Source organism: Temnothorax longispinosus, chromosome 6 (genome assembly GCF_030848805.1).
Source record: "Temnothorax longispinosus isolate EJ_2023e chromosome 6, Tlon_JGU_v1, whole genome shotgun sequence".
NCBI classification, from domain to species: domain Eukaryota; kingdom Metazoa; phylum Arthropoda; class Insecta; order Hymenoptera; family Formicidae; genus Temnothorax; species Temnothorax longispinosus.
Window position 1 is genome coordinate 17,609,080 of NC_092363.1, and position 25,517 is coordinate 17,634,596.

The window sequence follows — 25,517 nt, forward strand, 5'->3', positions numbered from 1 at the left end:
TTCTCACGGCTTCGAACGCATTAATATTGTTCTATTTGCAACGACGATTAACGTTGTTTTCTTCGAAGATTTTCTGACGGATTAAGTCGACGGGATAAATCGATCGCTGTCTATATATAGAGCTGTGCCTCGGAGGTCAGGATTAGTAAAGTTCAGTAAATTTGGCACAACATACATACATACATACACACATACTTACCGACATTTTTTTTAATGCAATATTTCGACGTTTTAAAACACTTTGAACATATTGACATTAAAAACTCAAAAAACAATCTTTTCTTTGATTTCTTCTACCCCTATTTTATATCTAATTCTTTTAAATTTGGTTGATTAGAGCCAACTTTATACGCAATCAAAGGTTCATGTACGAATTTACGAAAACAAAGCTTCCTCTATGAGGAAGCAAAATATTAAACAAAATTGTAAGCTGAAAAAGTATTTTGACGTGAGAGGGCGGAAGAGTAAAATATACGTTATCGATTCTTTTCACGCTATTTATTAATACAAATTTCACTTAGAGATCAAATAATGAACACGCGAACGGAAGCGCAGAATTAAGTAACCAAGTATTAATTATCCTAATTTATTCGCACGCTATAAATATCGTCATGATAAATGCATTAAAACCTGTGAGAAAGCATTGGTTTCCCATGACGAGCTACTTGTCAAGATATGTACAAAACGCGTATACATATTGCGCGTGAACATTTCTAATAATTCTAAAAAAGAAAACTAGAGCTGCCACATTTAGCAAGATTCTACATTTCTCTTTAATAATGTGCCGTCTTTCACGGATATTTTCTATGCGAGATATCAGATTCAGTTAATAAATATAAGAAATATCGCGTTACAGTCAGAATATTGCATACCAGTCCCGCAACCATCCCCAGTATCAGATACTAGTAATTGGAAGAAGATATTGAACGATAATTCTATGTGTGAAAGATTGGAAATTATTCACTTTTATAAATATGATTCCTTTTACGTATGTATATTTCGTCTTGTATTTAGTGATAAGTGTGATAACGAAAGTTTAATAATCTGATAGAATTAGACAGTATCGGCAAAAATAAATAATTTCCAATTCTAAGAAAATTTTTTTGTCCTGTTAAGTACTCGACCTATCGGAAAATTATACTTTCATTATTAATTATATTAACAAACTTACTATCATAACTAATGCTGACTAAAAATTGCGTAATGGCAGTTTGACAATGATTAATCCAAGACGACTACCGAAGATCTATTATTAAACGGTTTAATCGAGATCTTCCGTAGCCATGTTGTTAAATGTTTTACAAAGTACTGTAAATTAGATAATATTGCACTAGCAGAAATAACTTCTTGCACTAGAATAAGCAAAAAGTATAATTAAAATAATACTTTAGAAATCGTCATAATTTACGAAAAGCTAAACGAATGCCGTGGATATCGTATTAATGACCATTCATATAAATATCCAGTTACTCTAAGACATCTACCATTTAGTAATCCAAAGTCATTAATTTACTAATTTACTAATTTGCTAATTCTCACAGTATTCAATTATTTCAAATCTTCATCAGGGATAGCAATTAGTCTAAAGATACGGGATGTCTATGAACATTTATGGCAAACTTGCACAACTCATTAAGAGTCTAGAAACAGGCGGTGTCGTCAAGCAATCAAGAGAAGTGTAACATCCTGGCGGAAAGATTAAAGTCTTCGGTTGGCATTTGCCATCGATCGTTCCAGTCGATTTTGTTCCTGTACGACAAATGCGAACACATCGGAAGACGTGTCACACGTTCGCATCTTCTGGAGACCGACCAATAAACAAAGTTCTCGGGACATTTATAGAGGTATCCCTGTAAACTGTTACGGGTGTCGCGTTTACACTTGTAAAAGGTATTGCTGCAACCTTGCCGGTAAGGGAAATGTCCTTCTTGCGGGCAAAGCTGATTCGACGATGCCTTCACCTGAAATCAAAGGAACATTTTGTAAATGAATATTTTCAGAGAATCACAAGTTTATTTATTTGATTAAAAGATTAAAACCACTTACAGGTGATAAAGCATTTTCTTCCAATCTTCTATAAAATCGAGCGCTTGTTCGGGTACCCATGCATGCCTGAGTGCTCTCGCTTTCGGGGAGACATTGAATCTTCTTCTCATCAAATATTGTGTTCTCGGGACAACTCAATACGAGGATCTTGATTTCCATGTTGCCTTCGGAGGTGCACTGATAGAATAGATTGCAATATTTCGGATGCCTTCTGAAGCCGGTGGGACAAACCAGAGTGATCTGCTCGTCGGTCAAATTGCCTATGGCGCAAGGCGCCGCTCCCGGTACCGCTGTTGCCGGTTCCGATGATTCGGTCGTCGTTTGTTCCTGAGATTCCGTCGTGGATTGCTCCTGCGATTCGGTCGTCGATTGCTCTTGGGATTCCGTCGTCGATTGCTCCTGGGATTCAGTCGTCGATTGCTCCTGGGATTCGGTCGTCGATTGCTCCTGAGATTCAGTCGTCGATTGCTCCTGGGATTCGGTCGTTGATTGCTCCTGGGATTCAGTCGTCGACTGCTCCTGGGATTCAGTCGTCGACTGCTCCTGGGATTCTGTTGTAGACTGTTCCTGAGACTCGGTCGTTCCGGGCTCTGTGGAAGCAGCAGCTTCGGTTGTGGCTTCGCTAGTCTGTTCAGAAGTGCTGGATTCGGTAGCGGCTTCCGTGGTGGCAGATGATTCAGTCGTAGACTCTATGCTTTCAGTACTCTCTGGCATACTTGATTGACTTGTCGTTGATTCGGAAGCAGGAGCGCCTTCGGAAGTAGTCTCCATGGATGAAGTCGTCGTACCGAGCTCTGTGGTGCTTTCTTCTGTTTGCTGAGCTGTGCTCTGCGTTGTAGGTTCCTTTGATGTCGATTGTTCAGGTGCTCCAGATTGAGTTGTGGATTCCACGCTTGAAGTAATGTTTCCAGTGGTACAATCTCTCGCGGGATAAACAGATTCGGGATAATTACATACGCTGATGCTGGGATCAAAAATAGTGCCCGGTGCGCAGTCAAAGTGATATACGTTGAAACCATTTCCATTGTTAACGCAGCGATAGAATTTGTCACATCTAGACGGATGCGCATAAAACCCTTCGTCGTTGCATACTATTCCGCTACTCGGCTTTTGCGTCGCACAATCCGGTGGGCGTGACTCAGTGGATGAAGACGATACCTCACTTGGTGCAGAAGTAGATGAGGATTCAGACGAGGATTCGGGTGGACTTTCTGTACTGGAGCTTTCGGGCATTTGAATCTCTTCTGGTTTTCCTGAAGGAGGACTTTCGCTAGTACTAATGGGCGTGATAGTAGTTGTTGTTGATGATTCTGTTTTGTCTGCCTCTGATGTAGGTAATTCGGTAGATATTTCACTTGGAGTACTGGCAGTTGGAGCGCTTTCGGTAGAAATTGGGACTGCAGACGGTGAAGTAGTCGTAATGGTTTGACTAGAAACAGTTGTAGTCGGACGTCCAGATGTAGGTTCAGAAGTCCCGGGACTAATGCCATGATCGATTTCATTGCTCTCTGCTGAACATGAAGTTACTCTCTCAATATGATTACACGTTTGTAGTGATTGATCCCATGCTGTGCCAGGACCACAGTCGAATTCGTATTTTTGATAACCGGATTGGCCTTGTACACAGCGATAGAATTTTTTGCAATCACGATCCGGGAAGAAACCTTCTTCAGTACACTCAGATTTTCCACCCTGAGGCGAAGAGGCAGTGGACGATGCAGAACTTGGTGAAGTTGTTGTGACCTTTGTACTACTATCCGGTGGCAAATATGAAACAGATTCAGGTGTCGTTCCAGACGCGCCAGTAATTGTAGTCGAGGGTGGCAAATAAGATACAGAAGTAGTGGTCATTTGTGCAGGAGGAATATAAGAAACGGATTCGGTGACTTGCATTGTTGAAGACGGGTATGTACTACTAGGTGGCAAATAAGAAGTTGACGTTGCCTGAGATGGTGCAACAGCATTGTCCGTAGTGCTGATAGCTTGAGTCGATGGTTGTGTCTCTGGTTTTGAAGATGTCGGTGAGAAGGTGGAGCTTCCAGGAGATTGCGATGGTAATTTACTTGTATCTGGCCCTTTGGTACTGTCGACTTCATTCAGCGAGGTGTCGGGGTTGTCTGTAGCTGCACCGTTCGCTTGATTACAATTTGGTACAGCATAAGCATGATTACAACTTTGAACGGACGAATCCCAGACGGTTCCATCACCACATCGAAAGTCATATTTCGTGAAGGAGGACTTGCCATTATCGACACATCGATAAAACTTGCGACAATCTTGTGGATCAGCAAAAAAACCTTCTGCTGTGCAAAGACCTAAAACAAGATTTCATTAATTTATACTAATAATGAAACTTTAGTTTCTACATAGTATTTTAAATTATCATATCTGTTGATGATTGCCAAAGGAAATTGGTGAGTCTAGAATTTCAGAAGATGTAAGAAAACTCGGAATATTTAAACTACTTGGAGAACTTAGAATACCTGGATATTCTGGAGAGCCTGAACTACCCGGAGAACCTGGTGTCCCCGGATATCCTGGAGAGCCTGGACTACCCGGCGAACCTGGAGTGCCCGGAGAACCTGGAGTGCCCGGATATCCTGGAGAGCCTGGACTACCCGGCGAACCTGGAGTGCCCGGAGAACCTGGAGTGCCCGGAGAACCTGGTGTCCCTGGATATCCCGGAGAGCCTGGACTACCCGGCGAACCTGGAGTGCCCGGAGAACCTGCAGTTCCTGGATATCCCGGAGATCCTGGACTATCCGGCGAACCTGGAATGCCTTGAGAACCTGGTGTCCCCGGATATCCCGGAGAGCCTGGCTTGCCTGGTGAGCCTGGAGTGCCGGGAGAACCTGGTGTCCCCGGATATCCCGAAGAGCCTGGGCTTCCGCCTGGTGAGCCTGGAGTGCTGGGAGAACCTGGTGTCCCCGGATATCCCGGAGAGCCTGGCCTGCCTGGTGAGCCTGGAGTGCCGGGAGAACCTGGTGTCCCCGGATATCCCGGAGAGCCTGGCCTGCCTGGTGAGCCTGGAGTGCCGGGAGAACCTGGTGTCCCCGGATATCCCGAAGAGCCTGGGCTGCCTGGTAAACCTGGAGTGCCCGGAGAACCTGGTGTTCCTGGATATCCCGGAGAGGGTGGACTACCTGATGAACCTGGAGTGCCGGGAGAACCTGGTGTTCCTGGACTGCCCGGCGAACCTGGAGTGCCTTGAGAACCTGGCGTTCCCGGATATCCCGGAGAGCCTGGCCTGCCTGGTGAGCCTGGAGTGCCGGGAGAACCTGGTGTCCCCGGATATCCCGAAGAGCCTGGGCTCCCGCCTGGTGAGCCTGGAGTGCCGGGAGAACCTGGTGTCCCCGGATATCCCGGAGAGCCTGGCTCCCGCCTGGTGAGCCTGGAGTGCCGGGAGAACCTGGTGTCCCCGGATATCCCGGAGATCCTGGACTACCTGGCGAACCTGGAATGCCTTGAGAACCTGGTGTCCCCGGATATCCCGGAGAGCCTGGGCTCCCGCCTGGTGAGCCTGGAGTGTCGGGAGAACCTGGTGTCCCCGGATATCCCGGAGAGCCTGGCTTGCCTGGTGAGCCTGGAGTGCCGGGAGAACCTGGTGTCCCCGGATATCCCGGAGAGGCTGGACTACCTGATGAACCTGGAGTGCCGGGAGAACCTGGTGTTCCTGGACTGCCCGGCGAACCTGGAGTGCCTTGAGAACCTGGCGTTCCCGGATATCCCGGAGAGCCTGGCCTGCCTAGTAAACCTGGAGTGCCCGGAGAACCTGGTGTCCCTGGATATCCCGGAAAACCTGGGCTACCCGGAGAACCTGGTTGTCCTGGTTGTCCATTTGGATCTCCCGGTTGACCTGGTTGACCATTTGGATCTCCAGGTTGCCCGGGTTGGCCACTTGGATCTCCCGGTTGACCCGGTTGACCATTTGGATCTCCAGGTTGTCCTGGTTGGCCACTTGGATCTCCCGGTTGACCTGGACTACCAGTGTCACCATTCCATTGCCCACTATTATCTCCATTCCATTGTCCGCTATTATCACTGTCTCCACTTTCTAAGTTCTGCCTGCAGTTCTTCCTTGTAACAGCCCAAGCGTGATTACACGCTTGAATCTCTGGGTCCCAAACAGTTCCTTCGCCACACTTAAAATCGTACTTCCTAAAGTTTCCGTAACCTTCGTTTACGCATCTGTAGAATTTTTTGCAGTCACAAGTATCGGCTAAAAATCCTTCTTGCGTACACTGATTTCCATTTTGACAATTAATATCATTATTCTCCGGTTGATCCATAGTTGGTCGACTCGGTAACGGTGGCTGTATTGTTATGTCTGGTTTTTTTATTGTTGTAGCAGCTTCAGTCGTGGCTGTAGATAGTCCAGTAGTTATTGGAGATTGTATTATGGTCGGTCGAGACTGTATCGTTGTTCTGCCCGTTGTTGTCCATATGGGGGAAGGAAGATCTTGCACGTTCGAATCGAGCTCATTCTCGGAACTGCCACATTCAGACCGACCGCTATCTTCTGCATGCGTGCAAATGTCTCCCTTATCTTTGGAGAACACCGTGCCTACTCCGCATTCGAACTTGAAGGTCGTTAGCGGGCTGCCGTTGCCCCAATCTACACATCTATAGTAAGTTCTGCAGTCACGAGGATCTTGATGATAACCCTCTTCTCTACATTTAAAAGGAGCATTGCTCTGTCTGTATTGGTTTTGGTTATACCCGTAATAATCTGCAATTTAATATGGTTAATTAGCACTCAAAATCAATTTAATCTTTAGCTGACTAAATGAAAAATATTTCGTAAAATACTCAATATTTTCTTTTTTTTTATTGTTTTATATGTTCAAACAGCATATTTTAAATAAACTCAATTCTCAAAACAATAAACAACAACACAACATGTTAAATAAAGCAGATTATAAAGTAACAATTTTATTGTCCGTAGCACTCATTTTACAGATAATTATATCTGTATAGATCAGAATAATGTTCTCGTTGTTTTCAATTTTGTAGTCGTCATGCCGTGAAAAGAAATATTCATTCTCGTGTTAAAATAAATAAATTGACGGATTAATTAATGATTTTTTACATCGCAGCCTCTACTGGGAAAGAACTGATAAAAAACCGATTAATATTCACCTTACATATTTTAGTAAATTAGATGTAATACTTTAAAAAATATATATTACTGATCTGAATATTAATCAACTCTCTCAACCATTCAATATTGATTATTCTAAATTTGATGTCAAAACGAAACGGGATGATTAATCGATGATTTTTGTTTGTTAAGAAACGTATCTTGTATTAATTTCTTAAACTGAATTAAACTAAAATAAATAAAGATAAAAATTAAATAGTTCTCACCAGCTTCTGTCAATCTTGTAACGATTAGCGTCGCAAAGACGCTCAAAATCGATCGAACTTTCCACATCTTTTGTATTCAACTTTATCTGCAACATAGTAAAATTACCAATCATTATTATATAAAAAAATAATTTCTTAAAATAAATGGCGTTTATTTTTTGTCGTGTTTTGGTTCAAAGTTATATTTGATTTTCGCTGTAGTCGAATTGTCGAACGATGAGTATGTCTAGGTCTAGATACGTGCATGTTGACTATCTTGGCTGTTGACCCTGATGCCATTTCGAAGAAAGGCTATCGTCTTCTGCTTAACGATTCATCCGATAACGAAAGAGCATCTTAACGCACGTTAACACCTACATCAAAGAACGTCATCGCGTGCATCTTATCTTTCGCAACTACCTCTATAGCGCTCTTGATTGTGTGCGGTACCCCGGTGTTTATCGAGATGGAGACTATACGAGCAATGGCTCAGTGGAGAAACTGATTGTGAGATCTGTGCAACCGGAAATATAAATGCTCGTAGCATATATCGCCACAGGCGACGATATATAGATATAGTTCGTCGTCAATTCTAAACTTTTTGTCGAGCACATTAATTACCACTAATACTTAAACAAGAGTAAAAGAGTTTTACTATACGTTAACTGAGAAGATGTACAGTAATATTTTTCGCAAAGGGTAATTTAAAAATTTAAACGTTTAGATATTCGATACCAAAACATCATGTTTCTACAATACATTTCAAAATATTTTTAAATATGAATAAAAATCAACGCCATAATTTATAAGTACGATACTTTTGCTTTAAAAGAGTTCGGAAACCGTGCTACCACAGACTTCTTTTAGCATGCCGGTGCGAGTTTCACGTTCTCGTGCCGTTGCTCGCGACGTATTCCATGTATCAACGCGTGAACAGCAGCAACGGTAGAAGCAACGCTGTGTAAACTCGTAACGAATTGCAACGTATGTAGTACATGACTTGTCAATAGAGCACGTATGTATATACACCGTCGAAAGAAGAAAATCCTCGAAGAGGAGACGCGTTCTCGCGCGTGTAAGAAGTAAAAAGAGAAAAATAAAGAGAGAGAATGAGAGAGAGGAAGGAACTAACTGCGTTGAGAACTTGAAATGAATAGACCCGTTCCAATCTCGTTTCGTGATCTTTCCTTCCCGTCCAGTGAAAAGAATATTGCGCGAACAATGACGTAACATCCGACTGCGTCTTCCTTCTTAAGGAGTTAAGAAGCCTATGTCATTACTTAATCGTGACGGTAAAGTTTCAATGGCACGTTCAGATTGCGAATTCACTGCCAATGCCAATCGTGCGTTGCAAAATTCTTTTCGCACAGCGATCTGCTTGTTAACATATCAACCTTTTAGAATCGTTTAAACAGCGTGCCTAAATTGCATCGTTCGATTTTTGCGAATATTTGTTTTTTTTTCTGTAATATGAAGATATAAAGATTAAAAATACAGAAAGAATTATAATCGAAGTTTTATCGATGTTTTATCGTTTGATTTTTGCGAATGTTTGTTTTTTAATATAAAGATTAAAAATATAGGGAGAAATATATATATATAATATAAAGATAAAGATAAAATTTTCTTTAATTATTATTGGAGCAAGATATACTCAAATTATTGAGTTTTTACAACAAATTGCCGCAGCTGATATTTAAATATCGAATTCGTGCGAATAACCCACATTATAAAACGGTATGCTCGGAGAAATTTCCGCAGCGTTGAATGAAACATTTCACGGCGCGATGTTGTAGGCTCCGTTTACACGTCGATCGTTACCTGAATGCTAATCAAGATTATTCCACGTGGTCGTAGCTTACGATCACAGGCGCGTTTACGATTATGCGAAAGAGCATGCAATCTAATTTCGCATGCCGAACATCGATGCTGGCTGATGCAAAATAAATAATAGATCGGGCAAGGAAACATTAATGGAGCTTAATCGCGCTTAATTTTATATAACATTTTTGGTACATATATTAAACGCAAATTTCAGAGAAAGCAAGCAAAGCTTAGCTTAATCGAAAACGCATTTTTTCTTATTTCCCAATTATAACTTATTTGAGGCTCGGGTTACATAATTGTTCTTCCTCCACGAGAAATTGCCTCTCGTAACATGAACAATTACGCGCCCGGCCTTTGATCTTTGATGACACGTATTTTAGCTTATTTCTGTCATTTGTCGCTGTGACTTATGTTCAGCCCTTATTTACCTCCCTTACGGGCAATTTACGTTGCGCAAGATATACCACGTTGTTGCATCGTGAAATCGCAGACGTTTTGTTGCCGCGGCGGCGCACCGCTGCGCGCATAAAGCATAATGAGAGGGGCCGTTCGGGCGGTTAATATCGTTTACTATCAAAGTGTAAACGGATACCCTCTAAGCTGCGGATATATATGCCGGAATAAATGGTACGAAGGTGCACGCGAGTAATGACGGGCTGTTAAGGAGGCAACATGACTTATTTATAAACCGATTCAGATAGGTCTACCATCTGTTGCTGGATGCTGCTGTTGCCGCCGCTGCTGCTCCTGCTGCTGCTGTTGCTGCCACTTCGGGGAATGAAACCTAAACGAACTCGCAACCTCGGACGCATTCCAAGGACAACGTGCCCGGCGTATCTCGCGGTTTGTCGTGCAATTAACTCGCCCTCCGTCGATGGATATCTCGGCTGGCAAGAATCGACGTCGCTGAATTAACCGGCTCTTTCTTCTCTCTTTCTCTCTCTCGCTTTCTGTCAAATGCGGCGCGGCGTCGAGAGAACATCGTTTATACGTCCAGTCTTCCATAATCTCAAACGTGCAAACACACGTAAAACTATTTATTGAATTATTGCACGTGTATTACGTTGCGAGGACATGTCGTGGCAAAATGCTAGTTTTAATCACGTCAAGTAATCCAGATTAAAACGACGTAATTGGTCTTCCACTTCATTAGCCTTCGCGTCATAATTGCACACTTGTATCAGCACTATGCTGATATGACTTTGACTAACCGTCAAAGCGCTATAACTCGATCTAAATGTAAATCAAACGCGATGTCGCGCTTCCCGCGATTGCAGCGTCTTGAAACGGTGAGATTGGCGATAACGCCGTCTCCACGAAACATACGTCGTTAAGGGTTTATTAATATACGGATTATTATTATAAATAGCATATTTAATGTGTATCTCTAAGAAATGTAGATAAGTAGAAGATATTCGCGCTAAGCCTTTGATTCATTTCTGTATCTTTGATCATTCATAAGAGGCTTTACCGACCGTATTATCCAAACACGCATATTATTACTACGCTTCGTGCACATTCGTTCGGAAGAAGATCTTAAAATCCGACAGAATAAATAAATAAAGTTAGTTGAGTATAGATAATAATTGGCTCCTTGTAGATACGAGAAATCAAATAGAGACAACACGAGTCGAAATGCACAAATGTAAGCACTGCAGTGCGATAATACAATTACTCACTCTCTTTAATAGTTATTAATCGAATTTTTTACACTTCAAACGCTCAGTTGAAATCAATTTTGATTAAGGTTCTTTTCTTAGTCAACGATATAAAAAGTAAATTGATTTTCCCTCAATTAGAAACCGTTAAACTCCGCATTTTTAAGCTCGTATCTTCCCGTTTTGATTCTTTTTGTGGTTTAAAATCCATTACGATTTGTGCCGGTAACGTGAACAAAGAAACGCAGAATGGGAATATCGCGCGCATATTTTTTATCGAGAGAACGTCTTTATCGCAGCCTTCAGAAGGACTTCGGAAAAAACTTACATAATGTGCACGGGCCGTATTAACCTTGTAATTATCGACAGTTATTATGCACCTTCTTCTTCTTCGTCTTCTTCTTCTTCTTCTTTTACGAGATTGAAGATTTAACGGTTTTTGCTGATTACAAAAATGACGAAGGACAAAGAATTTACTGGTCTGGGTACTGGTCGAACGCGCCGATAATCTAATTGTGGTTGAGCATCGCGCGCTCGGTATCATTATTAAGAATCACGCCAACCAGTTTTGACGAGATCACCCCGTTAAAGGTAGTAAATCATTACTTGATTATCATTTACTGGAAAGATTGATGACACGATTTCAAGCCGCGGTATCGAGGCTTTTTATAGAACGACGAAAACATATAATTATGTACTTTATCGGTTTCTTTTGCATTACAAGAATGCTCTTTTTTTAATCAGTACATATAGCTCATCATCGATTTGCATAAATACCCTTAAAAAATTGTAAATGGCAAGACATTGTCACGAATTAATTATAAATTCGAAATTCAATAAGGTTCAAAGTATAATTACTTTTAGTTTTAGAGTTATAGCCTTGAATTATATTATATGAATACTTTCTTCATTTCATTTCAAAGATAATTTTCTTCACTTCGAGTAAGCTCCACGTGCGAAACGAAGACCGGCCTCGAATTAAACACGATTATTGGAATCCTTGACACGGTGACGCTTGTTAATCGCGTGGAACGCGATGTTTTAAGAAAAATAGTAATCCTCATAGTTAGCCTTGTCGCCAAACATTGCTGATAACGCCGTAATAATAGAAAATTAGCAGAAAATGTGTAAGCGTATATTTCCCGATCCTTGAGCCTTTATGTCCTTTGCGCGGTCGACGATCGATTTGATTCATCGCAATCGTTTTTTATGGATAATGAAGGATAAGTGACGCGTGCGATTATTATTTTTTATTATTCAGAATACAGGCAGTCCGAGGAACATACCGATAACGTTGCAAATTGGCAAATGTTTGTGACGAGAGATCAGCTCCGAAATTGTTATAATAAATTGCATTAGCAAACATTGCAAGGCTTGCTTTGGAAAATTTTTGAGACAATCCAGATTGCACCTTGCGGCGCGCGTTCAGATAGAATCAAAAGTTAATCGAGGGTAGAAAACCTGTTACACCGTGACCAAGAAAAATAGTAACATCTCAGTCTGCGGACGATGGCGATGATGCGAGTACAGTGAACCTGAGCTGTTATGATAGCATGCGTACAGCGTAAGTGCAACCTTGCCGTTGAAAGTAGCAAGGTCGTTTCTTCTCCCGCCAATTCCACTTTTGCCCTCCCTGCCGAAGATGTATGATACTGGTGTACAGTGTACAGTGGCGTGGGAATGACGCGAGAAGTCATACAGAATCCGAGATATCCGAGATAATTTGTAATTACCAAGAAGATATATAATTAGAATATTACAAGACATATACCTTTTACGCGTGGGGAAACGTGCTCTTAATATTTAAACACTTGTGTAAAACAATAGTAATAGAATTCAAATATGTAAATGATTATAATTAATTAAAGACTTTGGAAACCTACTTTTCCTCGTTACTTAGTTAGGATTCATTCCCGTTTATGTCAGTTACATTAAAATACGTATTGTTATGAAAAATGATGTGAGTTGTTCTTCATGTCGGGATGTTTTATTATTCAGCCTTTCAGTTTATTATTCATGCAACCTTGCATTGTTCGATGAAATCTTAATAAGGTGAATTCCTCTCAAAATAGTTAGCGATAACCGCATTGTTTATTGTGGCATACTAATTATTACCTTGTATTATTACCATATACTTTATGAGTACCTATTGTGTATAACTCAACACGTGAATGTACGTACAGCAGAAAGATTTCACTCTTAAATGTTTTTTTATCTGAGAATGGAATAGAATTAAAATTAAAAAATTTGTAATTAATTCGAATTTAATTTATATTTGTTTAATTGGTAGTTATATAAGACGATCTTTTTATGAAGATATAAAATATTTTTAAGTTGCACCATATATTTTAGGAAAATTAATATAAATCTTTAGACGTGTGTGTATAAGTCAATTATGAATCATAATTGGTTTTACGTATGGAAGTGCTCTTGTTCCAAAGTGAAAAGTTTTCATCGCGGTTTTCGTCGCGAGTACAAAGTGCAATATAAACTTGTCGCTGAATTAATGACGCATGACGTTACAAAAATTCCCATGACATCCGTCAGTGAGATTAAAGATTTCTTCGTAGTTAGCAACGTCATCCACAACGTCCCTTGTAGCGACGCGTCGCAATTAAAGGGGCGCCTGTAAATTGCACGCGCGAATCTTTTCTCGACCCCCCCGGCTTCTCTCCCATCCTCCTTACACGTCTCTCTGCGCCTTTTTTTCAATGTTCCCTTCATTTGCTACTATAATCACATGTAGATATCCCGCAGATCTATCATTCGTCGTGCGTAAATCCGTCACTGACACCACCAGCCTCGCTAAGGTTCAAGGCTTTCTCGGTATATATACGCGCCGTATATATCTCTAGGAAAATGAGAAAGCTGCAGGTGTGAAGGCATAAGTGTAGGTATAAATAGAGCATAATTACGAAGCCGCGGTGAATCAATGGAATCGGCGTGCTCGCAGTAAGAACCTTGTTTGACACAATTAATGACCACAATGAGCTGTCGATGTAATGAGCACAGTGTAAAATTTATATTTCTTTTAAACAGTTATTTTTTTTAACACGACATACTGTGCATGTAGATACACTGTTAAATTCATACTGTGTCAACTTATACCTAATTTTAGTCATTTTCAATTTGAATCATTCCTATAGATCGTTACTACTCCTACTCAATATGTCGTTAATTTGATTAAAACAATGTTAATTTGGCTAAACCGATGGAGTTAAAATAGTGCTTCGTGTTAAAATAATAAATTTTGATACACATGGTAGTTAAAAAGAACAAAATGTTAATTAACAAGGTATTGATTTATTTTTATTTCACGACTTAAAGAATTTCGTGGATTAATATCATCATGATTCGTATTGAATACAAATTGAATATAAATCAGCATGACAATGCGGTGAGGAAAAAGATATTTTATCGAATATCTTTTTCTATACAGGGAATGTGATTAAACATGTAATTGTCGCGAGTCCATTTCGGATTTTCCCTTAACCGGCAAATTTTTATCTCCCACTTCAGAATGGTTGCTCAAGGCTAAACTTTCCGGAAGCATTGCACATTAAAATTAATGACGGAAACATTCCTCGTGTCATGTAACAAATAAAATATATTTGTGATTATATATGTTTTCTTTGGTAAAGATTGTTTTTTATAGGATTTACATGAGATTCTTTCTCATTCTTTCTTGATATTGGATTTCTTATTTATAAATAATATAAGAACTTTTTTACATTGCATTAAATATTAAAACATTTGTTAATTAATTATTTACTTTTATAATTCCGGAACTTGATTGTGAAAGGTGTATCAGTCGATGTAATGTAGTAGGCTTTTTTATCATTAAAAAAAACGGAAAAGCCTCATACTTGTATGAGTCGTTTGTTACATATATACATCTACAACATATTTGTCGTTTGTAACAAATCTTAGATTGCAACTTTCTAAAGATATCTAATAGTTGTTCCTTTCGCATTTATTCTGATCATCGCTTAATATCTCATAGCAAACATTTATTGTGCTTTATGCGCAATTTTCAATTTGCGCAGCGATAGTTAGGTAATGTGTCAGGACTGTCAGGATCCGCACGATCGGTCGATGCACGTGCGGCGTTTCTTTATGGCGGCATCAGACCGAAAATCAATTTTGAGACCGGTATCGATTAAGGCTGCTGCCGTTTATAGATTACGAAATACTGCACGGCTGTACATAATGCATTATGCGCCTGCGAGCGGGCCTGTTTACCTCTCGGCCGGATCGGCTTCAATGCCAAGATCGAACGACGGATTTGATCGGCCGCGAGGCTCTCCGAGCTCCGATCTGGGCGTACGAAGCGCGGAATGTCGAGCCAAATACAGCAGCCGTTTCGGTCGTGACGCGAATTCGCGATCGAACGGGAAGGGGAATATTTCGGCAGCGGTCGTTTACATTGTAGGCATGTCACGAGTATTGTAAGACCCGCTTGTGACCGGGTGAAACAGTTACGTGACGACCAGCGTCGACGATCATATAACGATTACACGCGCGACATTGATCTTCGCTCCGATTTCAATTACATCACTAAGGGCCAGTTTCACAAGTGTTGGTTAACTTTTAATCTTAGATTAACTCACTCTTCATCTTTTTCTAAGGGGGACGTTAGAAGGAGACGAAAAGTGAGTTAATCTAAGATTAAAAGTTAACCGACACTTGTGAAACTGGGCCTAAGGGCCACTTCGACCAAACTCCGATTAACTTAATCGTTAATTATTTTTATAATTTTAGACTGCTTACGATATTTCGCGGTTAAAGAACAGGTGCAGGCGCAACAAATTGCGCTCGTCTTATCTACGTGCGCCACTTCGTTGTTTGCATCTGAATACGCTCGCGAACTTATTCAGAATGAACAATATGTGGAAGGTGTCGCTTGACAAAAAGGTTTCTTTTGATTAATTTACATACAGATGTCAGAACATGCGCGCTTAAGCGAGAAACTATAATTAGATGTTTTTACACTACCACTGAAACTTTTTAAGATCGTACTGAAATGTAAAATGAATAAATTCGCAACACTAAGAAAATGTAATACGCAAAAATATGTAAACGCGTGCGTTGCATGTTCCATAATAAAATATTGGAAAAGCATAATTAGCGTAATAACATTAAACGTGTTTATTGTTCTATTGATTATCGACCGTCGCTTTTGTAATAGGTCGTTCACTTCACGTTCTTTTTCCGTTCATCTATATTTTAGAGCATTAAGATGTGACTGTAAAAAATAAGAGCTGTACATTGTTAGATTCATAGTGACAAATTAAAAATTATACTCAATTTGAATCATTTTTAACTATTTCTATAAGTCACTACTGCTCGATATGTTAATTTAATTAAAACAACGTTAATTTAACTAAATCAATGAAATTAAAATAATATTGTTTTGTGTCAAAATAATAAATTTCACATGGCAGTTAAAAATAACAAATATCTTAGTTTAAATTTCATCCTTTAATATTTAGCAGTGTAAGCCTTAGCATAAAATATTCGTGTTTTAATTCTTCACGTGGATTATTAGACGGTAAATATAATTTTACGATGGAAATTATTAGAAGGAGGGGATTTATATTTAAATTGTTATTTGTTCTTCCTATTTATTATTGCAATAAACACACAATCACATCGTCCAAGACGTAGAGTAGCGAGTGATCGTTATGAGTTAATAGTTTAATGAAATGACTACATAGAGAGATAAGGATCGAAAATAAAATATATTAATTTACGTCGCGTATAAAACCGATAATGAGATACACATCGTAATAAACTATGAATGTACCTCTGACAACTTTTTTTGTTGTACCTGATAACGTGTAATACTCGATTGCGCTTTTGATTTCAACAACTGAATGAAAAGCGTTAAGAGAATTTCACGTTTTACGAGAATAAAACTGAGATGTCCATAAAGCATGTAGATTAGTAATGCCAAACACGATAATTACGCGCATTATCTCGGGATTTAAAAAAAGAATTACAAACATTTGGGCAACTTCACGCGTCGTTTGATTATCAATTATCGACTCCGACGCGGGGCCTTGGGGAACCGAGCTCCGTTATCTGATGCATTATAATCGCGGTGTATTTATGAGGTTGCTTAAATTTTCGGGCCAGTAACGCCTCGGACACCGAAATTTATGCTAATCACTTCCCCCCCTTCGTTAAAAATCCGCCAATCTATTTCCCAAGGAAGCGAAGAAATGCCCGACGAGATATTTCTACGAAGATTCAGATTCAGAACCATGCGGATAATAAATTATATCTGCGTCGATCATTCTTGATGATCTCGAAAACGTTCAATTAAAACGGAATTCATTTTCTCTCATTTAAACACGAACAAACGCTGTTTGTTCATTCGCCGGTACCGCAGTATCTTCCGCACATGTGCAACTCCCTAAAGATTAATCGATTTAATCACTTTTCGCTAACGAGCTAACGTCTCCAACTTGCGCAAATTTTCAAAAAAATACGCGTCTACGCTTTTCACATTTTCAATTTTTACAATTTAAAAGAAAAACGCGAAGGACGTGCGCCGAAAGCGCACGGATTTTCCGTTCACTTTCGCAAACGTGAAAGAGACAATAACGTGGACTCACATTTCGATGCATTCGGCAAAGAAATTCCGTCGTCTGTCAGTCGTCCGTCATCTCGCGAACTCTTCCGTTTCCTGGGGGGGCCCCCCCGTGGATCCCTCGTGGTCCTCGGGAACTCGCGTCGCAGCGTGAGCGCCGCAAACTTTTCAGTAACTATTCTGAAAATCGGTTGCTGATCGTGGCACGTTCCCGAGAGGGAGTAAGTCCTGAGGACGCGGATGGCTCCTACTTATAAAGACTTGGCCAAGACTTGGCTCTCCAATTGGCCTGCCCCGGTGTGCGTGGAGCACACCGGGCACGCGTGTGTGTGTACGTGCACAGTGCGAGGAAGGCATAGCGGCCGCGTGCAGGTGGTGGAAGGGGGCACAAACCGTGTCCCGATCGTTACACGCTCGATGTTACACATTACACCGGGGAGCCGCCGATGCCGTCCAGGAATTCGCGCCTCTTCACCGGGGAATGCGACACCGCGTCTCGCGTGCGTCCGTTGAATCGCATTTCTCGCATTCGAGCTAGTTACCGCCGCATAGAATTAGCAAGCGTTAAGCGCCTCGTGCGTATAGAACTCTCGCGTGAGAAACGAAATATATAACGATTCGCGATTTCTCAATTATCTCCTTTTAGCAAAAAAATGTCCCTCGACTCGTGAGCGAAGAATATACGCGACTATGTTTTTCTCGTTTTCAGTTTTTTATATGATTTATAAAAGAAAAACGTGAAGAATGTCTTCATCGCGTGCCCCCTTTGCAATTAATACATGTCAACGTTATTCCATACAAAAGTGTACTTTTTGTGGAGCAAGCCGGAGCCTATAACAGCATTTCTCGATTCTCGAGGACAGTCGGCAGTGATGGTATTTTTGTGTCTTACGCAGGGTAGCTATCGTTTAAGGAGTAAAACTGCGGAGCAGGTTTCATTAATTCGTGCGCGAAGACATCCGATACTGATAGAAGTCGGAGTTGAACGCACCCCGGAGCTCACGCGAAGGGGGGGAACCGCCGGCGTCGTCGTTGTCGCGGCATGCCGATCTCGTGAAAAACGGATACGAAAGCGAGTCGTAGACGCGGCGCGTCGACAGGAAAGTAAAGCCAATGCGTTGCAGCATCCAGGATCGAGTTATGTAGACCGTCGCGATTCGCGATCCTTCTGTTTCACGGCCTTGATCGCGCGCCGGGTGCATCTTCTGTGCCAACCCGCGCGCGCGCGCGCGTTTTTTCGCGCCACGTCGCGGCGCCGATACGGTTTTCCCTGCCCGGATCAGCCCGTGGAACAGGTTCCCCCAGGTTTCCCCGCTATTTATATCAGCGGTAATGAATCTGATAGAAAGATTTTTTTTTAATAAGTTATCCGAGTAGCCGCGAGTCACGCAATGAATGAAAAAAGAGGATCAATGAAATTATTGAATCGTTCACCTAATTACCCAATCAACCATTATTAAAAAACGTCTTCGTACGTGTTACAGATACCTAATATAAATGTAACAGAAAATAAAACGGTGAACCCAAAACTAAATGGAATATATACGGAGATACAAGTTTGCAAATCTGACAAAATTCATCGTCAAATAAATTTAATTTTTAAACGAATATTTATTTTATTACATAAAATATTGCTTAAAGGTACATTTATTGTTGCTTCGATAAAATTCAGAATCAGAATATTAAACGAAACATTATGTTAATTCGTACAAATACCGAAGTTGTCAACAAGTGAGACCGATGCTCTAATAACGATCTTGTTCCACATAATTCTTTATCTGAGTAACGACGAATAAATGAAGAAGAAAAGCAGCATATTTTGCGACTCCTTCCAATCCAGTGTTTATACCAGAAGGATTTACGAAGAGCGCCTCGAATAATAAGAGACCGACATTACTATTTATGGGCTATGATTGGGCTATCGTGGTATGATTTTTTTTTTCTATCAAGGTCAATCGTTAACTTAAATTACAGATGACGTCGATGACGGTCACTGCTCCGGCGCGGTTCGACGAACTTCGCGCGACAGGATGCTGCAAAAATTATACAAGAATTGACTATGAAAACATGGGACGCGGACGAGAGTGTGAAAAAAAAAAAAAAGATACGATAAAGACGAAAATGTTCGGACCCCGTGACGGACCCGAGGTCGCGATTATCAGCGATCATCAACGATTGTTCTTCGCGTGCCGTACCCTATCCCAAGTAACGAGGAATCCCGTGGGAACGTGGGACGATGCTCGCTCATTTATTTTCTATCTACGCCGTACAAACATTCTCGAGGACAACTAGCAGCGGCAACGAGAAGCATTGAACTTTCCGGTTGCCGCAGCTTCCGCAGAGCCTCCAGCCTCGTCCCCGCGTTCCGGATAATCGATTTCCTTTATCATCTCCATTTAAAGTAAATGCAGATAAATCTTTTAATATTCTTCTTCTTGTTATCGATACCGGCTATAACCGGTTTTCAAGTCGCGCTAGTTTGTTCCCACAATTTGCGTTAATATTTAGATTCTTTGATATCTTAAACAATTTATAATTTTTCAACATCTTAAGTTATTTGACTCTCTCAGTAAATTTAAATAAAATAGTGAAATAGAGTTGAAGCGACATACTGTGAGAACAAATGAAATATTTATTACTACAATGAATTATATTTTCCTTTAAATTTCTTTTTGTATTAAAACTGCATTATATTTGAACAGTCAATTTTTAATAGATATTAAAAATCCATATATATTAGTACCGTGCAAACTGTTTTGAAGCTTAAACATTTCCGTCATACTTATTATAAAATTATTGAAACTGTTTGTTCGCAGGATTTAATTGAATATTTTCCCCGAGCTGGCCTTGTAAAACACTACGAAACATCCTGCATGAAACGCTCGTTTTTTATACATATAATGTTTCTCATAAAATATTCCACTTAATTATATTTATTCTACCATGTATTTTATGCAACATTTGGATCTCGCTGTGCGTCACTTTTCAAAAACGTGCTCTGCCACCTTCTGAAACTTATACATTAAGGGGCAAACTGCCCTTGTACACACACGAACTAAACGTATGCACAGAAAGGGAGTACAATGGATCGTACCTCAAGGTACGCTCGCCATAAACGTTCCGAGGAAAAATCCCGGAGTCGTGGGTCCTTCGCCGGGACGTGCATGATCCCCGTGTCGTTGCAGATCCCCGAAGAAAGAAACGATCCATTCTACGGAGGAAGGACTCTGAATTAACGAGCCGCGGAATAAAGCACGGAAGTACCAGCCTGACCCATGAATTATTCGTTCATAAAGACAGACGCGCGATTCACCTGTCTCCAGGATTTTTATTTTGTTTAACGTAATAACGGCAGCTAACACGAACGTTTGCACGCAACGGTGACTTCTCGCTATACCATTCATTCATATTACTTTCCTTTCCGCGTTCGCAATTTATCGATTTGAGGAAAATCCATCTTTATTTAGTTGAAAACTTGAATTTAAACAACTTACTTGCTTTATTCAAACTTGAAAAAGCAAGTATTGATAAATTATCGAATCAACACTTTGTTGCAAATAAAGTTCGTTCAAGAAAAGTTGAGAGTATTGAATGCTTTTAAGAAAGTTAAAAAAATTTGACGAGCAAAATCTGCATCATAAAGCTCAGTGTTTACAGCTTTTATTGAACGAACTTCATTTGCATGCTTGTAATTGCTTGATAACGTGTTGATTCGACAATTTGTCAATGTTTAATCATCGTTTACGCTGCGTCGACGACTATGTAATCATTATATCTCGAAGGTAGTGATTTAAGTATACAATGACGCTCGCGTCATTAAGAAGACCAAAAGGGTTTAGCTCAGACACGCATATGTATTTAAAAGATGGACTATCCTGTCGACATGCGAACACATATAGGCACGGGTAGAGGCCGATGATTTATGAGTTACGGAGATCTCAAGCCACCTTTAATATTCCAAGTATTTTCGCGTGCTTGTCTTATATATTTCTATATGATGTACAGTTATTAAGCACACGTACGCACGCACACACATTCGCAATTGAATATATATACTGGACGAGTTGTTCTTTTAATACAGTTATTTATTTTGAAAATTTAATTCGCCCAACTCGCGCATCCTCGTCGAGAGTTAAGCTCGCAGATTATTATTTATTTTTGTACTGTGCAAAGAAACTTCGCAAAGACTGAAAAAAAATATTACATTTGATCATAAAGCTAAAAATTCATGGAAAAAACATCTTCTGGTGAAAACGATAAATAATGCAAAGCATTTTATTAAATTTATACTGTTAAATATTAAAGGATAAAATTTAAACCAATATCTTGAGTTAAACATTTTGTTATTTTTAACTACCATGTGTGTCAAAATTTATTATTTTAACACAAAACAGTATTATTTTAACTCCATTGGTTTAGTTAAATTAATATTGTTCTAGTTAAATTAACGACATAATGAGTAAAACCTATAGAAATAGTTAAAAATGACACAAATTGAGTATAATTTCACACCGTGATAATAAATTAAGATGTAAGATCATGGAATTATTTTCTATCCCTTCAATCATCATCCTTATCGAACGCGTTGAATGACAACGTAGCGACAGCAGGTTTGCTTCTTACAAAATCGGCATAAAAGTGAAAAAAAAAAGAAGACGAGAGGATACGTCGTCACACACGCAACGACGAAGCGTCATAAAGACCGCTCCGTTTCTCTCGCGGTTTTTTTCGCCGAACGTCGATGTCACGGACGAGGAAGAGAAAAAAAAAGAAGAGGAGAAGAAAAGCAAGAAGAGGAGCGTAGCCGAGCGGTTGGAAGGCTTCGGGTATACACCGGGTACCTTTAGCGGCTTATAAATAACCGGCGCGCCTCCTTCGCGTCCCTTCGCGCACTTTTCTCTGCCCCCTTCCGCGCGCGCAATGCGCGCGTACCCCACCGTCGCGCGCGGGTTTTTGCGTTCGGGGACCCCGTAATTCAGGTTCCCCCGCACGTACGCCGTGCGCGCAACGCGAGGGTAATTAACGTCGGTGTTGAGAAAACCGCCGTGACCGCCGCCGTCGCCGTTGTCGGTTTCGTCCGGCGCAAAAAGGAGCACCGAGAATTTCGGATGTTGATTCTCCGAGTCGGTTTTTACGGGGCAGCGACACGTTGTTCAACATATACCGCGCGCCCGTGCACGAGCGTAACCGCATTACTGATGCATGGCGATGCGAAAAGTGTTTCTTGGTACCGCGAAAAAACGAAGGGAGACGCGCGGGGTCCGTAACTCCCCCCCCGGATCGGCCGGACCGGCCGGTAGTTACGGACCGCACGAATTCATTAGGGCGATGATTATTTACTGCCGCGCGGCGGAGGGGGACCGAGAAGACGCATCTCTCTAATCTCCCGAAGGCCCGAAGCTCTCATTAGAAAAATCTATCACTTGTCAAATAATTATACATTGAGCGCGTGTATCTCTTTTATTCTTTGTAGATTCGATCTGTTGAGTTAGTAGTTCGGGCGTTTATAGATTGTGCGATAGGGAGAGGACCAAATAATTTATATAAGAGATGAAAATCGGAATTATATATATATATGAGATCCGCGATTTAAAAAAAAGTGAGTTAATAAATAAAATTTTTAAACCACAAATTCAGCCGCAAATATATTTTTACGAGGTACTCTAAATTCGCCACCTCAGTGACTCGATATGCAAATGATAACGTGGAATCGGGGCGCTACAATATTTTGGGGACAACGGACCGCTAATCGGTATTTTCGAGAGGACCACACCGTGGATATACACGGTGGTAATAATATAACTCATCCCGTTTAAAGTGTCGCCTATCACGCCTGTGACTGGTTTACCGCTATTTAACACGATATCGATCATCTTCGAGAGAAGATCAATTTAAGGGGGGGGGGGCCGAGAGAGAAAAAGGGCCATTTCGGGGGTCCGCGCGATATCGGCAAAAGAACCAGCAGGTATAACGCTTTCATGTATGTGTATGCGTGAGTAGCTGTGCAACGAGAGGCCTGCTCCAGATAAAAAATGCAATAGATAATTTAGTAGATCGATCGAAGGGAAAGAGCAAAGGACCAACCCAGTCGAGAAGTATCTTGACAAGATAATTGCAAAGATTTAAAGAAAAAATAAAAACGTTGAACAATGAATAACGTCATTTTTAGAAATCTTAATAAAATGTGTAAAGCGTGGCTTATGCAGCGTATCGTTTTCTGAGTTTTCATGCTAATTTTGTTTTTAAAATAATATTGTTACGTATCATCGGACATTACAAATGCTTTCATGGGTTTAATCCGTTACACTAATAACGCAATTTATTTTTACGCTTTGACATATGCTACAATGTTACAAATAATAACGCTTTATGATATTTATCCAAACGTTTTTAAATTTGCGTGTCATACCGCAGACACTCTGTCCTAACTTCTACTAACATCATGGGGTCATTTCAGAGCCCAAAGAAGAAATAAACCTTGACATTTTTATACACACAGCCATCGAAGTAATTTTTTTGAAATTTCTTAATATTATACTGTAAAGCATTTAAAAATATCGCCTTAAATACAGCACGTTTGTTTCGCATTTTATTTATTTAAATTCCTCTATACTGCATTGCGGCGAATGCCATTGTAACGAGTAGGGAAGAAACGTTTTGCCACCCAAGTACCGTTGGAAAATTTAGATAAGAAAGTCTCGTACTTCTAACGGATCTTGCGAAAAGAAAAAAAAATCTATCTATCTACCCACACACAAGGCAAACCGGCGACCGCGGTTGGTTCTAGCGGTCGCGGAATCAACCGTAAAGGTGTCACTGATCGATTCCAGAGGATGACGCTGCTCCGTTCACTTATTCCGCGCACAGCGGAGCGTCCTGCTTGAAAGATTCATTCAGCATTCCCGACATTTTTTCCCCTGACAGTCCAACGGAATCGGCGAACGCAGTTCTCTATCCTTAATTCCAATCTAAAAATTGTCAGAGTATCGCTCGCATGTCGGCATAAATCCACGCCTATAGCGCTCGTAACTGTCCGACGACTTCGATAGAGCTCAGCTATTGTTATTGCGAAGTGTCGAGCTCGATGGAATTCCATCCTTCAAAATCCTCCGTTTTTCGACGTTCCCCTGCAGTCACTATGCCCTTGCGCGGTTTTCTTTTCCTCCCACCCTACGAACGATTGCAGCTGAAACCGATAATCATGCAAGGTCACTTCTCTCCTCGTATTGTTCTTGCTCGCGGGTTTTCTGCGCCTCCTCGGAATCATCTTCGTGCCGCTTCCCGCATCCTTTGTTCGGTGCCCGGCTCCTCCGTTCGATCCCATCGGATCCAAGGACGGGACTGAATCACAGCCTCATGTCGACTATCATTAACGGTCTATAAAATTCTGTTCATCGCACTTATCTTGCGGCCGTTGCTTCAAGAAGATCTATGGGTACAATTTTTTTTCTGATAATCCGAATTGTTTTCTTGGAAACTCTCGACATTTACAGCCAATCGGAAATCTTCTTTATCTTTGTCGTATGAATTATAGCGATATGTTAGAATAAGCTGCGGAAGGTAAGACTAGTGAAAATAAGTAACAAATGAGTAACCGTTACCTAGCTTGGACACAATCTATAAAATCCAATTATAATTAAATCCAATTATAATTATATTGACATTCCTTCCTCGACTTTTATTAAGAAAAGATTGACTCCGTCAGCTAAAGAATCGGAATTCACAAATAAAATGTATCCTACATATATATTTAATATCATGATGTAACATCACTGACGCTGTTAGCTATAAATTTTTGGATGGACTTTGGAAACTACAAAAATAAAAAATAAAAGAAGTACATTTTAAAGTTCAACTAACAGCGACCGTAATATGATATTTCATTTAAAAAGGATATTTGTAATAAATATTTTCAGATTCGAGTAGGACGTTTTTACAGTAATATGTCTTTACGGTCAAAGATATTTCCGGGAATGTCGATTCACATTTATGTCATCAGATTGATGTCACCTTGTCAAATCCAGTTCGTACGCAGGTGCATGGCG

General features: G+C 40.5%; 1 protein-coding gene across 1 annotated transcript in view; it reads right to left on the reverse strand.

The window, feature by feature from the left end:
• Nucleotides 1-483: 483 nt before the first annotated feature.
• The window catches only part of LOC139814728 (uncharacterized), a 35,816-nt gene continuing 10,782 nt past the window's right edge, over nt 484-25,517 (reverse strand). The window contains 5 exon segments of the mRNA XM_071781197.1: nt 484-1,961; nt 2,047-4,361; nt 4,530-5,426; nt 5,429-6,775; nt 7,414-7,499. Of these exon segments, the coding sequence (XP_071637298.1) occupies nt 1,668-1,961; nt 2,047-4,361; nt 4,530-5,426; nt 5,429-6,775; nt 7,414-7,480 (4,920 nt within the window). The 5' untranslated portion in view covers nt 7,481-7,499 and the 3' untranslated portion in view covers nt 484-1,667.